General features: G+C 37.0%; 1 protein-coding gene across 1 annotated transcript; it reads left to right on the top strand.

Moving 5' to 3' along the window:
- The first annotated feature begins 8,585 nt into the window (after positions 1-8,585).
- LOC121987964 (probable LRR receptor-like serine/threonine-protein kinase At1g51810) lies at positions 8,586-14,978 on the top strand. The gene is made up of 4 exons (XM_042541665.1): positions 8,586-8,681; positions 12,854-12,977; positions 13,186-13,753; positions 14,417-14,978. The coding sequence occupies exons 1-4, from the start codon at positions 8,586-8,588 to the stop codon at positions 14,976-14,978; spliced, it is 1,350 nt and encodes a 449-aa protein (XP_042397599.1).
- Positions 14,979-15,879: the final 901 nt, after the last annotated feature.

Consider the following 15,879-nt stretch of genomic DNA (forward strand, 5'->3'; position numbering starts at 1 on the left):
TTGCTAGAGTGGTTTGGTTTGTCATCAGCATTCTAGATTGAGTTGTTATTTGCCTTTAACACTCCCTGAAGGTTGATTGATCTGTAACAAACTCGATTTTCTTCCACTGTGTCAATCGAAGAATTGCAATGTGACTGCGCTAGCGAGGTCATTTGGAAACTCAAACCTGAAAATCTCGATCGATCACACAAATGAGCTTTTCATGGTGAGCAACAATAATGAAAGAGACCAAAAATTTGAGTCCATATACAACGAGAAGAGTGTCTTCCAAGAACTTTTGGCCAGAATATTTGAGATGAGATGTTTACTTGCATTCTTGATTTGAGAGTCACTGGAGAGGATGAAATGTTCTTGCACACGAGTGAGCATTAGTTCATTCTCTTTTTGCTAGTGCATAGAGTTGGTGTCATATTATGGCAACAAAGAAGGTTAATCTAAAGCAGTCAATTCATACACCATTTTAAGCAAACCGAATTCAGCAATCGCATAAAGCAACTGTCCTGTGACAAGAAGCATCCAATAAAGTTACATCAATTAATCTCTCTCTTATCTTAATCAACAAGGATGATATAATTTCCTAAAATCTTCCACAGAATAGTTTTAACACAACAATTCCAACTTCCAATCATGGGAGTCCACATGAATCATTGTTTACTTCATCAACAAAAACTCCGGCTATCTCATTTCATAGTGTTGGGTTAGAGAAACTTGACAATGTTTCCCATTTAATGAATAGTTGATTGTATCTCCAGATCTACTTCATCCTCACAAATCGTTAGAACTTCATCAAGGTAAAGAACAGTTTGTTTCCCGTGTGTTGTAGCCTTTGATCTCGGGCCTGTAGAAAACAGAATATATGCTTTGTTAAGCTTGTGAGAAAGTTGATGCAAACAAGAACAAGCATGGATTGCAAACATTCCTACTTCACAATACCCCACATTCATAAATATGGATGAACTTTTAAACTTCATCTAAAATTGATGAGGTTATTATTTATTCTGAGCATCTACAATTGATCGGCATTCTAAAAGAACTTTCTGCTCAACCTTTGTATTAATGGAGCAAGGTTATTGGCTGCTTGAATAATAAAAAACTAATCAATCAAATCTTAAGTACAAAAAGTAAATACATTAACAATTAATGATGACTGTCTTAAGTATGAAACCTTACAGGTAGAAAAGCTTATCTCCTTGTGGTATTGAGTGAATAACTTGTAGTATTATGATGTTCTATTGGTGGAGATGGAGGATACCGTCCCTTGTTCCGTATAAAAATTGATCGCGCTCAGCTCAGATCGCGATTGCCCCTCCATGCTTAAATTCCTAGATCTGCCACTGACAAAATTCACACTAAATCAGTAAATCTTATCTTCTTTGTATTTAGCATTCTCAATTGTTGTCAAGAATATATAGCAAAGATTTTTCTTGTAAGATAACACCATCATTGATCTGGAAGAAGTATGAACCAAGAAACATAAAACTGGTGGTTTGCCTGTATTAGCCTTTTCAGTGAGCGAGCCTAGTAACATCACATCTTTGTTGAACACCACAAAAACAACAAAAATTTAAACACTTTAGACAAAAGAAAAGGCAATGATGAAGGAATTTAAATAGTTTGTACTAATACTTTGGTAATTGGTGCAATCAGATAGCACATTTGTTTAGTGGGTTCGGTGGAGAGTTTGATGGACTTAATGAGAATGTCTACATTAGGCGTCTTTTGTACCATACTTGGTATTACATTTTGATCATACAGGGTTTTCCCTCTCCTCACCTCTATGGCGCTACCCTACTTCCTAGCTCTGGTGGTTCTAGACTACAAAATCGAAGATTGTACATCTTCTTTTCAAATTATTGGATGAGGATATTGATTCTAAACAAACATTTGTATAGCAACAAAGGTGCTCTTATAATGTTTTTCTCATTAAAATTCATAATACGTGTCATTTATCTCTTGCAATTCATAAGATTTACCAAATAATATCTGCTTTAATGGTTGGCGTAAGACATTACATTTTGTGGTAGTTCAATATATGTAAAACATATCATATTTAGTCCATATAACAAGTACTCTACCTATAACGTTGCCCAATCCTCAGTCCATCCCATCGTAGTGTTTTATTTCATAAATTACTTAATCTAATTATAAGTATCCGGATAGTTTTGATCTGGTTAACCAAGTTAAGTTAGGTCATGTTATGTTTAATCCTTGTGTCTAAGTGTGTAGGAGCTTAGGAACACAAAAAGTTGAGCGGAAATCGCAGCTAGTGAGAAGGATGACACAAGAAAGGAGCCGACGGGCTCGGTGCATCCGAGGGACGAGGTGCTGCGGAAGAGTACACCTGTGGATGAGAAGAACGTGTGCGACGTTTGAGGGACGAGGAGCCAGGGAGAAAGCCTACTCGAGGAGAAGGTCGAAAAATGGGTTAGGGTGAACTCTATTTTAGATGACCGAAATCACCTAAGCAAGTGGAGCAGCAGAAGAGCTAAAGGAGAAGTTTGGAGCTTAGTAGTAGTTGCTGAAGGCGCCTTCAATGGTATTGAAGGCGCCCTCGTGCCTTTCCGGAGGAAGGCGCCTTCAACCCTTGAAGGCGCCTTCGTGCCTATATAGAAGGTGCCTTCAACTTCTTGAAGGCGCCTTCAAATAATGACTGTTTGCAAAGATAAACGTTATCTTATTATGGATAGGATTTATCACGTTGGAGGCGCCTTCTACCCTGTTGAAGGAGCCTTCCAGCCTCGGATAAGTTTTTTCAGGGGCTATAAAAAGACTCTTGGACCTAGGAAAAATACAATAATGAACTACAAGTCTTGTATTCACTTCCTAGTCATTATTTGAGTCGTAAACGTCTGTAAGAGACTACTCCGCCTTCAATAAAGGAGTTTTTCTAGTGGAACTTTAGTCAACATCTTGGATTAATAACCACTTAGGTTGTAAGTTAGTACATAGATTGTCCTCTTACTTTTTATTCGGTTTTATTATTTTGTTTAGTATACTTGTGTTACTAACTGGAGTTGAAAGAACGAGAAATGTTCGCCTTATTTTTAACAGACAATTCATCCCTTCTTGCCGGCCCCGCTACACCAACACTAATAATATTTTATATGTTTTATTTTCCTATTTTTAATCTAACATAACACGACTTAATATGGTCAAACTATCTAAATTATCTTTACAAACTAAGTATATATTATTTTATAGATATTATGATTTTTAATCTGATATTGATGATGTTATATAATCTCACCACCACCCCAAGCGTTCAAAACTATTGAGTTGAGTTGTATAAAAAAATCAATATTGGTACAGAAGATATTTGTTGGATAAAAACAAGGGTCTTCAAATCTTCAAAATAATACTATTTTTTAGCCTAATGCATGTTAAGCTACCAAACACTAAAAATACATGCACCCCTTTTGTGCCCTAGACTTATTTTTATTTATTATTTGATTATTCAGAGATTTATTTTGAGCTGTGTGTTATGTTTTGAATTCAATTATCAATATTTGAGTTAACTTATAAATGCATCCCTTGAATCTTGACTATTTGCTGGGCTTAATTTAGTATTAGGTGGGTTTTGATTTTGATTTGGATGGAGGTTTAATTGTTTCCATTTTGGTTATTGAATGAATTTTGGCCATGTAAATGTAAGAATAAGGATTAATTCTCAAATCAAGTAGAGAGAAGGTTAGTTCAATTAATAGAGGTACTTTTATGGTGGTAAAAAGGTAAATACGTTTGCTCTTAATACCCTGTTAATCTGTTTCAAGATCAATACAGAGGAGGTAAATCACGTGCAGCTACTAACTTTTAGAATAATGATTAACACATAAAAAAGACATTTAATAAAGATACTTTTATGATTGATATATAGAGAGTAACGGTAAAATTCAATCTGGATCTTGAGATTTATCAGCATTGTCCTTTTTATATATTTAGTTCATTATTTTTACATTTTAATGTACATTGAATTGAATTTTATGCAACATTATCTTCTGGTAAGAGCTGAAGGATGTTATTAGCCAATAGTTGTTACTACTTAGTAAAGAAGTGTTATATTGGGTTGTTCCTTTTATGTATTAATGAATATTCAATTTGGATATTTGAGTATCTATTCTGTGATTTATAATGATTGGTTGTTCTTTTGTTTAAGGAATGATAGATATATATAATTTTGCGGATAATGTACTTTGGACTTATTGTGAATTTTCCAGTACTAATTGTTATTTTTTTTTAAATTTAACGTAATGTTTTAGTCCTGCATGGCAGTCTTGACGCATGTTACATGACATACTTTCTTACATGTCTATAGATATCTCTAAATGAACCATTAAAAGATGAATTAGATTGATAATAAATAGATCCTTCTACACTAATGTTTACATATCTCCATAATAATATAATATTATTCACTTTAGATCTGAGTCTTTATGACTTTACTCTTGAGATCTACTCAAAAGGTCTCATACCAATAAAGATATCTTACATTCTTTTAAATTTATAATATTTTTTAAATCTTTTTAATGTAGGACTTTGATTGAATCCTCAATAATCCGGTCACTCTTTGTTGGTGCGGTTTACAATAACCGTCTAACTCGGATTTTGATGAATGACAAGTAAGTTAAGTTAGGCTTTGTTGTGATCTAACCACTTGATTAAGTGTGCAGGAAATCTAGTTAGGCCGATGGACCGATCGGATAGCTAGTACGAAATCCAACTAGGTCGACGGGCCGACTGAATAGCTAGTACGAAGTATAGCTAGGTCAACGGACCGACCGGATAGCTGACACAAAGTCCAAACAGGTCGACGGGCTGACCGAATGTCTGACAAACTGGTAAGTTAAAGTAAGTCACTGGAAGAGAGTGATCAAGTAAGGACGCGTCTCGATTGAAAGGACAGTATGTGTCGGTCTAGTTTAGGTCCATTTGGGATCCCTAAGTTGAGACCTTAACTAGTTCTTGGTCCTGGAAGGACATGAACTAATTACTACTCTGTATTATTATTAAATTGCTCTAATACTTATTTTACAGGGTATTTTTGGACTAACATTGTTGTGCGAGGCAAAAGAAGAAAATTGTCTTCGGATGAACAATGTCCGAAGGTACCTTCAAGCAGTGAAGGCGCATTCGTACTATTCATAGAAGACGTCTTCCATGGCTAAAATTTTAGCGTCGCGGCAGAAAAGTCCCGAACTGTTCGGGATCAAACTTGCCTCATTGGAGGTGCCTTCCATGCTCTATTTAAGGCTGCTCGCCCAAAGCTTCTTCAACAACTCCTATACGAGCTACCGCGTATCTGATTAAACTTCCTATTGCTCCAGGCTTCTGCTACGACTCCGCTACAAAGCTGCGACGCCCGACGATTGCTCCGAGGACTTCCGATCATGGCTAGCAGAACGACATCGACATGAGCGCTCCCACTTCAATCTCCAAAGTATTGGTAATTTTTTTTTTGTGTAATTAAATACTGTAAAAGGACAAGTGCATGGTGTTGCGCTTGTTATAACTTTACTTGCACTTCGATTCCCTCTCCCGGAGGTACCGAAAGAGATTTATAATGAATTGCCCATCGATAGGTCCGCGGGACCTGGGTCTTAGAGTAGAAGTTGCCGAAGGCTCCGAACCAAGTAAACTGCTTGTGTTCCTCTCATGCTTGCTTTTCGTGTTTTTTTCTTTTTCACTGCGCTTGCACTCTGATTTTAAAACGACGAAAAGAGAATTTTTAAAAACCACGTGATTCACCCCCTCTCACGTGGGACTTGATCCAATACTCTTAACCTGTTCTGGGTCTCCCAACGAGCATCCAGTTTCCCTGACTTACTTCGGGCCTTTCCCGCAAGTTTCCGGTCATCCTAACCTGCTCAGGCCTTCCCCAACTTCGTTCAAGACCATCCCACATGACATCTGGTCTAGATCGTAACTCTGATACCATTTGTTGTGTAAAGGATATGCACATATCTCCATAATGACATGAGCCTTTTGTGTCCAAAGAATGTTCACATATCTCTACAATGACGTAATATTGTCTACTTTGAACCTAGACCCTTATTACTTTGCTCTTGGGCTCTATCCAAAAAGTTTCATACCAATGGAAATATCTTACATCCTTTTAAATGTATAATCTTTTCCAAATCTTTCCAATATAGGACTTTGATTGAATCCCGAACACATTTCTTAACTGGAATATCTATTGGTCGTCTACATACATTTCTTAGAGTTTTTTTTCCTTAATAGATATAATCTCGACTTTCTCTCTAATATTTTTATTTTTTATTTTATCTATCCTTGTATAACTTTAACATCTTCACCTCCCTAACTTTCATATCCAAAGATGACTGATGAGGATATTAAAATGAATAAAACTAACACAAATACACGATATAAATTCATTGAGTTTCTCTCACCGTGGTATAACTGGCCCTCTTTGTCGTCCTTGAGAATATTCCTACCTTGATTAAATTTTTTATCTCAGTCAATTTTAGATACTATCCACAAGTCTATCTCAATTGACGCCAATGAAACTACGTCGGTAAGATTGGTATATCTAACAATATCAATAATAGCCAATTGTTAGATTAATAAGTTTCAAAGATGCTAATTGATACCAATAGGCACCTTGAGACGATGATGTGGTACATATTTCATTGATCTTTTGCCTTTTACAAGTTGCACATGTGGTAAAAGATGATTTACTCATCTCTAATATCTCTGTCAATTCGTCCTTAGATCGATGCAAATGAACTTTGGTATATCGTTATTGGACATCCAACGTGGTTATTATGCAAGTTATGCACACAACGCAAACTTAATTACCCATGCAGTCTTCTTCAACTGATAAAAAGATGGACAATGCTAAATGCCTAGAATTTGGTCAGCCAACATACACTTTATAAGTTATTATTAAAGATATTTTAGTAATATCATCTCTATATATTAATTACATGCATGTATTACAATTCAATTCTGGCCAACCAGATTCTGGCCAGATAGATTTATCATAAAAAGATATTATTTTGATAATACCTTTTTTCTCAAATGAAGAGCCAAAAGAAAACGATCGAGATGACTTTGAGTCGAGAAGATTTCATTGACCTACCGATTGTTATAATTAATGATTTCGAAACCATGGAAATGGCCAACGGAATGGTACAATCAAAACATACAAAGACAAACCCAAATTTAAAAGTAACAACGATAGCTCTACCCAATCTAAAAGTAAAAAAAAAAAATACTAGATCGATGAATCATTGTGTTTTCTAATTTATTTTGATGGTCGGTATGATCCCTCCACATATAAATAAATTGATACATATGCACATCGTCTAACTTTCAAATTATCCTAAATCTTCCATATGAACATCTATAAATTCTTTGTCTTTCATAAGCATCGATTGCAGGATCGGTGATGGCACATGCTATTACGATAGCATCACTAGCTTAACCTATGTTTCCGGCGACGCTTGCATAGACTCAGGCAAAGACTACACCATTGACTCGACCTACTTATCCTCCAACCAGCATCAACTGGCCACCTTGTGCAGCTTCTCGACAGAACGCGGAGCTGCTACATGTTGCGATCGGTTGTGCAATATTACAAATACTTGTGTTGGGATTCAATCAAAGTCCTACGTTGAAAAAATTTGATAAAAGATTATGAGCTTAAAAGGATGCATGATATCTCCATTGGCATGAGACCTTTTGGGTAGAATCCAAGAGCAAAGCCATGAGGGTCTAGACCCAAAGTGGATAATATCATGTCATTGTGGAGATATGTGGGCATCCTTTTGCACAACAAATGGTATCAGAGTCATGGTCCAGACTAGATGGCATGTAGGGTGACCTTGAATGAAGTTGAGGATGGGCCCAGAGCATGTCAGGATGACTGGATGCTTGCGGGGAGGCCTGGAGCAGGTCAAGGTGACAGGATACTTGCAGGGAGGCGAGTAGGTCAGGGTGACCGGATGCTCATAGAGAGGCCCGAAGCAGGTCAAGGTGACCTGATGTTCACGAATATGCCCGAAGTAAGTTAAGATTGACCGGATCAAACTGCTTATAGGGAGTCCCGGAACATATCCCGAAGCAGGCTAGGGTAACCGAATACTCGCGGGGAGGCCCGGAGCAAGTCAAGATGACCGGATGTTCACAGATAGGCCCAAAGTAAGTCAAAATTGACCGGATCAAACTGCTTACGGGAAGGCCCGGAACAGGTCCCGAAGCAGGTTAGGGTAACCAGATACTCGCGGGGAGGCTTGGAGCAGGTCAGGGTAACCAGATGCTCGCGGGGAGGCGAGTAGGTCAGGGTGATCGGATGCTCGTAGGGAGACCCGAAGCAGGTCAAGGTGATAGAATGCTCGCGGGGAGGTCCGGAGTAGGTCAAGGTGACCGGATGCTCGTAGGGAGGCCCGAAGTATGTCAAGATAGGACCTAGGCCCAAAGTGGATAATATCATGCCATTGTGGAGATATGTGGACATCCTTTTGCACAACAACTTGGTGCGCACCTACTTCTTATACGACAACTATGACAGACTCTGCAAAGCTAACACTATCAAGCCTTTGGAATTCGATGTTTATATCGATGTTAACATGCCGATGACAATGAGCATACAAAATGAGTCTGTTACATATAGAGCAGAGGTTCTGATCGTTGCAGTGGCCAACAATTCTGTATCGATTTGCCTGGTGAGTGGTGAATACCGGCAATGGAGTTCCCTTCATTGTACAAGCTGGTCAATAACAGCTTCTATCTTCAAGTCCACGTCAGGCTAAACCTGGGTGCAACTCAAACCATAAGGTTAGTGACATATATATTCTTGTTAACTTTAATTAGGGCATCTTATTCCTATATTTTATTTTGAGAATATTAACTTTAAACTGCGTCGAGGACCCCTCCTTGGCTCCTCTGTCGATATTTTTTTCTCCCTTTTCCCTTTGTGACGTGGCATACTCATTGGTGGCTTTGGATTTTCCTATTCAAGGTCTTCTTGTTGTTAGTACGGAGTCATCTCATCAATTGTCCATCTTCAACTACTTTAGACATGAATAATTTTGATGGAGTAGAGTGGGACCCTTAAAGTGGGTATTGAAGTAAAGAATATTGGTTGACATGATGGTCAAAGTCCATATGGAGTCAACTTAATGTTGAGTTTTTCGGGCCGCGAAAATCGCTTTTCGCGTCGCGGAAACCCTGAATCACCCAAAGCCGTAGATCCGTGCAAGGAAAACCGAATGAAAATTACGAGTACGAGTTTCAAAAACTTCTAGATCTACTCTTAGATCTATGTGTTAAGAAGTATACCTTGAAGCGTGCCCTTTCGAGTTCCCGCTCATCCAAGGAATTGCCGGATCTCTAGATCGTCAAGCGTCGGTCCTCTAGAAGTATCCACACGGACACGTAGGTGGAGAAAACCTCACACAAAGGTGTGCTAGCACCTTGGTAAGATTCGGCCAAGCAAGGAGGAGAGGGAGAAGGAGAGCTTGAGGAAGAAGAAAAAGTAATAATCACACTTGAATAAAATCAAATTTCATTCACCACTTTTGTGTGGTCGGCCACTCCATGGAGTGTAACTCCCATTCCACATTAATCACAATTAATGTGAAGCCATTAAGAGGTGTTTTGTAACTCCTATGATGTGGCACATCATGAAGATGTGGACCATTACCATTGGTCCACATCTTGCCACTTCACAATGATGTGGCAAATGAGTAACCTCCACTCATTTAATGTGGCTAACTCACATTAAATGCAATGGAGGCTTGTAACCTCCATGAGGTGGCAAAGCAAGATGATGTGGAGCAACACTATTGGTCCACATCTTGCCACCTCACTCATGATGTGGCAAAGAGTCAAGTCAAACTTGACTCTTCCTCTTCCTCTCTAGTCAAGTCAAACTTGACTCAATCTCTCTCATGGTTGATCTAATCTAACCATTTGATTCAAGCCAACTTAATATAATGAATCTAATTCATTAAATTAAATTGATCTAATGAGTCATAATCTAAATTAGACTCATTAAATACATGAATCAACTTGAGTCTAACTCAAGTAGCCCAATTTGGATTACTCTTAATCCAATTTGATTCATCAAATGAATCTAATCCTCTTGGTTCATCGTATGAACCAAATCTCCATCTAATTGTCCTTAGTGTGTGACCCTATAGGTTCTTGTAACGTTGGCAATGCCCTAAACCCATTTAGGAGCATAAGTAATGAGCGGTATCTAGCAACACATCATTACTACCCAAGTTACAAGAATGTTGAGATCCAACATCACCTTGTGACTACTAATTGTGACTCCTCACAATATGTGACATTTTCCTTCTATCCTAGACATCTAGATTGATCAATGTGAGGCATAGACCGTGTCATCCTCTAATCAATCTAAATCTTGAACTCCAAGTAGACTCACTCGATCAAATGAGCTCAACATCTAATGTTGACTCATTTGGGCATGACCATGCACTTAGTGGTCTCACTCTATCAAGAATACCGATGTCGCTCCCGTCATATGGGAGGGATAGATCCCATCTACATCACTCACATCCCTCTACATAATTCGTTATATACCCAGTAATCGCCTTTATAGTCCACCCAGTTACGGGTGACGTTTGACGAAACCAAAGTACATAACTCCTTATGTAGGGATCCATGGTGACTTCAGGTCTAAGGACTAATAGTCATACTAATAGTCACATGAGAAAGTATATGACACTCATATAACGATCCATGATACTTTCTCATGGCGGGTCATTCAGTATACATTCTCCAATGTATACCCATGTGTCAGCTTGATATCTCTATATCCATGACTTGTGAGATCAAGTCATCGAGCTGACCTACATGCTAGTCTTATTGCATTAACATTGTCCCTGAATGTTAATACTCGACTAGGAATGATTTAGAGTAGTGTTCCCTATATCATCTCACTATCGATTCAACTAATCGATTGATATAGGTATGAACCTTCTACTCAAGGACGCTATTATACTTAGTTTATTTGGCACTAATACAAATAAGTATAATAACCAAACAAATGCCTTTATTAATATACAAGAATATGATACAATGAGTCCATACAATCATCAAATGATTAGCTCTAGGGCTCTAACTAACACTTAAGTGGTCAGACCTCAAGCCAACACATAAAGACTAATTAGAATGATTGGCCTAATCCCTCAAGAAGAGAGAAAGGGTAAGGGAATAATCCCTTGAGTCCTGGTTGGACACTCATGAAAGACCACTTGAATAGCTATGGGAGGTCACAGCCCCAAGGTCTTCCGACGAAGCAAGGAAAGGTTTCCCTATACGTCTTCGAGCGGATGCTTTTCAACGGTTGACCCATGGGTCCGATGGACCAAATCTCTCTCCTAAGGTCCGACTAGACTTTCTAGTTGAGTAGGTGATAATCACCGGATAGATTGAGTCATCGAAAGTCATTTGAACTGTACTAGTACTTAGTTTCCCTTATTCGATCGGACTTGATTGGGAGTGTGTTAAGTTTATGACAAATTTTATCAAGCTTTTATATGTTTAAAAAGTCATTGTTCTCAATTTATTCTATCGAATTGAGGACATGGATATATTAACGAAACTTCAGGAGTATATTAGTTTTAGTTTGAAATGATTCGGAGTTTTCTAAGTCCACTGACTGATGGGCCTACACAATTTAAAATTTTAAAAGTATGATATTTTTAAAATTAAGAAAGTTCTAGTCTTTAGGAACTCATTCGTAGTGTTGATTAGAGAATATCATTGTCCTAGGCCCTATAATGAGCTTGTGATAAACTTTATTATACTTTTGTAAGTTTAAAAATTTACTGCCCTCAATTTACACTATCAAATTCAGCTCTGAATGCATAAATACAGTAAGAAGGTTTTGAAGAGTATATTGGTTTTGATTTGAAGTGATTTGAAATTTTTTAGATCAATCAATCAATTTTAGATGAAACTGTTTGATAAATCTAGGAAAAAAGAGTAGGGGTATTTTAAAAATATAGTACATGATTTAGGTGTTATAAAAATTGGGTACGTGATTTGGATAATACTTAAACTTGCTTGCACGGTTAATTAAAATGCCAAAATTATTATATCTAAAAAGTATTATAACAATGACAATAACTAAACCTTATCTGAATAAATGAAATCAACTATACGGATCCTTCTACGTCATTATACTCTATTTATACTATATCATTATTTATATTTAAATAAATTTTATTTTATTTTATTATTACTAATTAAATTTTTTCTATCTTCCTTTTCTTGTTTCATATATATATATATATATATATAGTTTTTGTAACTCGGCTTATGTGTTCATAGTTTGATATTCAACTCATTAAGATCTTGGATCCATATTTTTACAAATAATTCCTTGTCCAGAATTATTTTAAAAAGTCAACTTGTTGCAGATAAAGTTAATTAAAAATTCAGGAATTATTTTAAAAAGTCTTGCTATTAAAAACAGCGATTGAAAATACTTTAAACATTCTCAATACGTCACTTATTAATGAATTATTGTATTTGAATCGGCTCTAAAAGAGATTTAGAGTTTTTATAATTATGTAACTTGCTGCCGTACAGAATAAAATATATAGAAAAAAAATTCAGTAAATTCATTGCATAACACTTAACAATTAATGCATGTTTTCAACTCCTTTTCCTCTTCTTATTATTGTCATTATTGTGTTTTCATGAGATCAGTTCAAGGTTAATAAAAAAGATCAAAGTCAATGAAGGGTTTAAGCATATTTTATATAATTTGTTTCACTATTTTGTAGTATTTATAATACAACATCATAAAATTTTAATCAACTTGCTCTATATAATCTCTCTGTATCCATCCAAATCACAGCTCAAAATTCAGTTGGAGAAGCAGGCAATGGAGAAGAGATCAGGCTCAAGCTACTACTGGTTTTGGCTTCTCCTGCAAATTCTACTGATTAATGTTCTCGGGCTTCATTGCCAGCCCCCTCCAGGTATAAATTGATTCAGTTATGTACCATTTAAAGTTGTTGTCGTTCGATTTGGAAGTCGGAGTCATAGAAAACAGTCTCTCGCATTACCAACTAAGGTCGCATACAATTGACCCTTCTTAGGGATCCTATATTGATGGGAGCTTCGTGTATAAGATTGTCCTCATATGCACACCATTTAACTTTAAATCTTCCATATGAACATCTACAGATTCTACCTCTTTCATAAGCATCGATTGCGGGATCAGTGATGGCACCAGCTATGTCGATAGCACCACTGGCTTGACCTATGTTTCCGACAACGCTTACATAGACTCGGGCAAAGACTACAACATTGACTCGACCTACTTATCCTCCTTCCGGCAGGAGCTAACCACCTTGCGCAGCTTCCCCGACAGCACGCGGAGCTGCTACACGTTGCGACCGGTAGTGCAATACTACAAGTACTTGGTGCGCGCCTATTTCTTATACGGCAATTACGACGGACTCCACAGAGCTAACACTCTCAAGCCTTTGGAGTTCGATGTCTACATCGATGTTAACATGTTGATGACAATGAGTATACAAAACGAGTCTATTACATATAGAGCAAAGGCTCTGATCGTTGCAGTGGCCAACAATTCTGTATCGATTTGCCTGGTGAATACCGGCAATGGAGTCCCCTTCATATCGTCTTTGGAGCTGAGACCCATGGATTCCTCTTTATACACGCTAGTCAATAACAACTTCTATCTTCAAGTATACGCCAGGCTAAACCTGGGTGCAACTCAAACCATAAGGTCAGTGACAAATATATATATACATAGATAGCGGAATCATATTCTACGCACTTTATCAAGCCCACCTTAAGGTGAGCACTTAAAATTTCTTTCGATTTAAATTTTTTTCTATATTTAATATTATAACTTAATCTACTGAATTCTAATGGCAAAATTTTATTATCCCTCAAGCGTAGTAGTATAGACAGCGGGTGTATGTCATCTTTAACGTAATGATCAGAGGTTGATTATCAGGAATTGACTACATGATGTTTACCTCACTATGCGCGTATGTACTTATATTTATCTTCCTCTATATCAACTAGGGTCGATACTAAATGGATCGTTAAGGTAACGAATATACCTTGAAGGCAAAATTTTATTAGAATAAACAAGAGTGAGCATCGCCCACGACTGTCGTCTTGGTGTGTATATATATATATATATAATTTTTAATTTCTATAATATAAAAAATCTTTATATATAAAACACTATTATAATTAAATATTTTTTGAAAATTTAATTAAAATTATTTAAACTTATCAAAATTCTTTAATTATTTTTTAATAATTATGGATCATAATTATGCCCTCCTAATTGCTATATTTAAATATTATGGTAAAAAGAATAAAAAGTTGAATTGGGTTTGAGATGTTGTTGCGGTTGCATAATTAAATGAACCAGGTACCCAACGGACCCGTACGATCGCATCTGGAGAGAATGGACACGGTCTGATTGGACCAACATCAACACCACTCAGCCGATCCAATACTTCTCATATGACGACTACAGGGTGCCGGAGGCCGTCATGCAAACGGCGGTCATCCCCTCCGGCGTCGGCGGCGTCACGGACATTGAATTCTACTGGGACTTCGCCGACACCGGGTTTCGCAACAATCGGTTCTACGCCACCTTATTCTTCTCCGAGTTCGATGCCCTCCTCCCCAATCAGTCCAGGGCCGTCGACATCTTTCTCAACGGCTACAACTGCTTTGCGGACTACCCCCCTTCCTACCTTTGGGCGGATGTCATCTACAGCGACGGTCCCCTCTACCAAAACTATACCTATCGGTGGGAGATCAAGCCCAACGACAGCTTCAACCTGCCTCCTATCTTGAATGCCGTGGAGGTGTTTTCCGCCATGTACCTCGAGAACGTGACGGCCAATGAGAGAGATGGTACGTTGTCTGCAACTTATTTTCGTTTTTCTTGTGGAAAATTTGAAGTTGCGATCTTGTTTTTGTAGACCAAATTAAATGTTGCCAACCGGACACTGGACGAATTGCTTCCCTGATACTTTTATTCTCTTCGGTCATTTTTATTTTTAACGGGAAAAAAGTGGAGTTTTTTGGGCATATTCTTTACCATATTAATTTTTCAACATTATATAACACTAATTGGCACGAAGCGTTTCAACTTTTGTGAAATTTGAAGTGCTTAATTTTTAGTTGGATACCTTGTTAGTAAAGATTAAAACTTTAATGAGTTAAAAAGAAAAGAAGATGCATATTCTGATTGTTAGAACGTTGACATTTGAGATATTAAATCACATCGATACTATCAAATAATATTTCTAATAAAAATAAGAACTTAAAAATAAAGTTAGTACAAAATTAAGAAAATTCCTGTAGATTCTGTGGATGGTGTCCCAAGGCAATATATCGGCCCACATTCATGAAAGGGTTAGCTGAAATTCCCATCTTATGCATGATATATACGTGGGCATTAGATATTTGATTTACTTTTAGCTCTTGAATATTCAAACTTTGTTCTTACAAATTAAAATTACCTAAAAGCTAAATAATTAAAACTGTGCTTGATTTAGTCGTCCTATTCCTGGCCTGAACCATTCAAATTCAATAGCTTAATTATGTGGTCAAAGAGGTAATTAAAAAAGATAACACATGTTAACAATTTGAGGTAAATCTTGAAAGTTGTAACAAAAAACAAAATGAAATAGAGAATAAGTTCAAAGCTATGCTAGTTTGAGCTTTTAAATGCAAAATACAATAACAACCAAATCTTATCCCACTAGGTGGGGTCGACTATATGAATCCTTTTATGCCATTGAGATATATCCCCTACTATATTATCATCTATACTTAAATAAATTTTATCTTGTTTTATTGTTGCTAATCAAGTCTTTT

This window comes from Zingiber officinale, chromosome 5B (genome assembly GCF_018446385.1).
Source record: "Zingiber officinale cultivar Zhangliang chromosome 5B, Zo_v1.1, whole genome shotgun sequence".
NCBI lineage: Eukaryota > Viridiplantae > Streptophyta > Magnoliopsida > Zingiberales > Zingiberaceae > Zingiber > Zingiber officinale.